At 34.1% G+C, this 587-nt stretch overlaps 1 protein-coding gene across 1 annotated transcript in view; it reads right to left on the bottom strand.

Annotated features, from left to right (window-relative positions):
• Positions 1–587, bottom strand: part of LOC119591278 (coiled-coil domain-containing protein 43-like) — a 35110-nt gene that overhangs the window by 19336 nt on the left and 15187 nt on the right. The window contains exon 2 of the mRNA XM_037939997.1: positions 205–294. Coding sequence (XP_037795925.1) covers positions 205–294 — 90 coding nt within the window. The remainder of the gene's footprint in view (positions 1–204; positions 295–587) is intronic.

The following is a 587-nucleotide window of genomic DNA, read 5'->3' as shown; positions in this document are numbered from 1 at the left end:
AACATCATAAAAATTACTCTAATATTGCAATAAGTCAACAAAAAAGAGTGAAAAAGTCAATGATATCTCACCTGGCTCTTACCTGTTCAGAAATTAAACCTGGCTGAAGTGCGCCACAGGTATTCATGCCTGTCTACGAACTACACTAGCAAATCTATTTCAGCCTCCAATAGATTAAAACCACACATCAGCTTCTCAACAAACCTTTTTCACAGTATCTGAGGGCTCTTCCGGTTCCGCAAGCAGGGTCCATTTCTTCCAGATGTCATCACAGAGTGCCTCAATGCCCGTATCCTAGAAAAGAAAAAATAAATGGATGATACGGAGATGATTCCAAGACCTGGGGAAATACATGTGATTCTTAGTATACTGTTCATTGTTTTCTGCTTCAACTTGCTTCTGTAATTTAATTAACATATGTTGATAAACAATAATTTTATGCATTTTATTGACCAAAGGTCTTCATAAAACAAACAAAAATGATAATGATAGACACCTGAAGGATATAATTTTTTTCTCATCTTTCATTAAAATCTACAAGTACTCTAAATAATTGCATCTTTCTAGTAATAGACTTAAAATATTAC

The sequence above is a fragment of the Penaeus monodon genome, chromosome 28, assembly GCF_015228065.2.
Source record: "Penaeus monodon isolate SGIC_2016 chromosome 28, NSTDA_Pmon_1, whole genome shotgun sequence".
Taxonomy (NCBI): domain Eukaryota; kingdom Metazoa; phylum Arthropoda; class Malacostraca; order Decapoda; family Penaeidae; genus Penaeus; species Penaeus monodon.
This window is presented reverse-complemented; position numbering and strand designations above follow the sequence as displayed.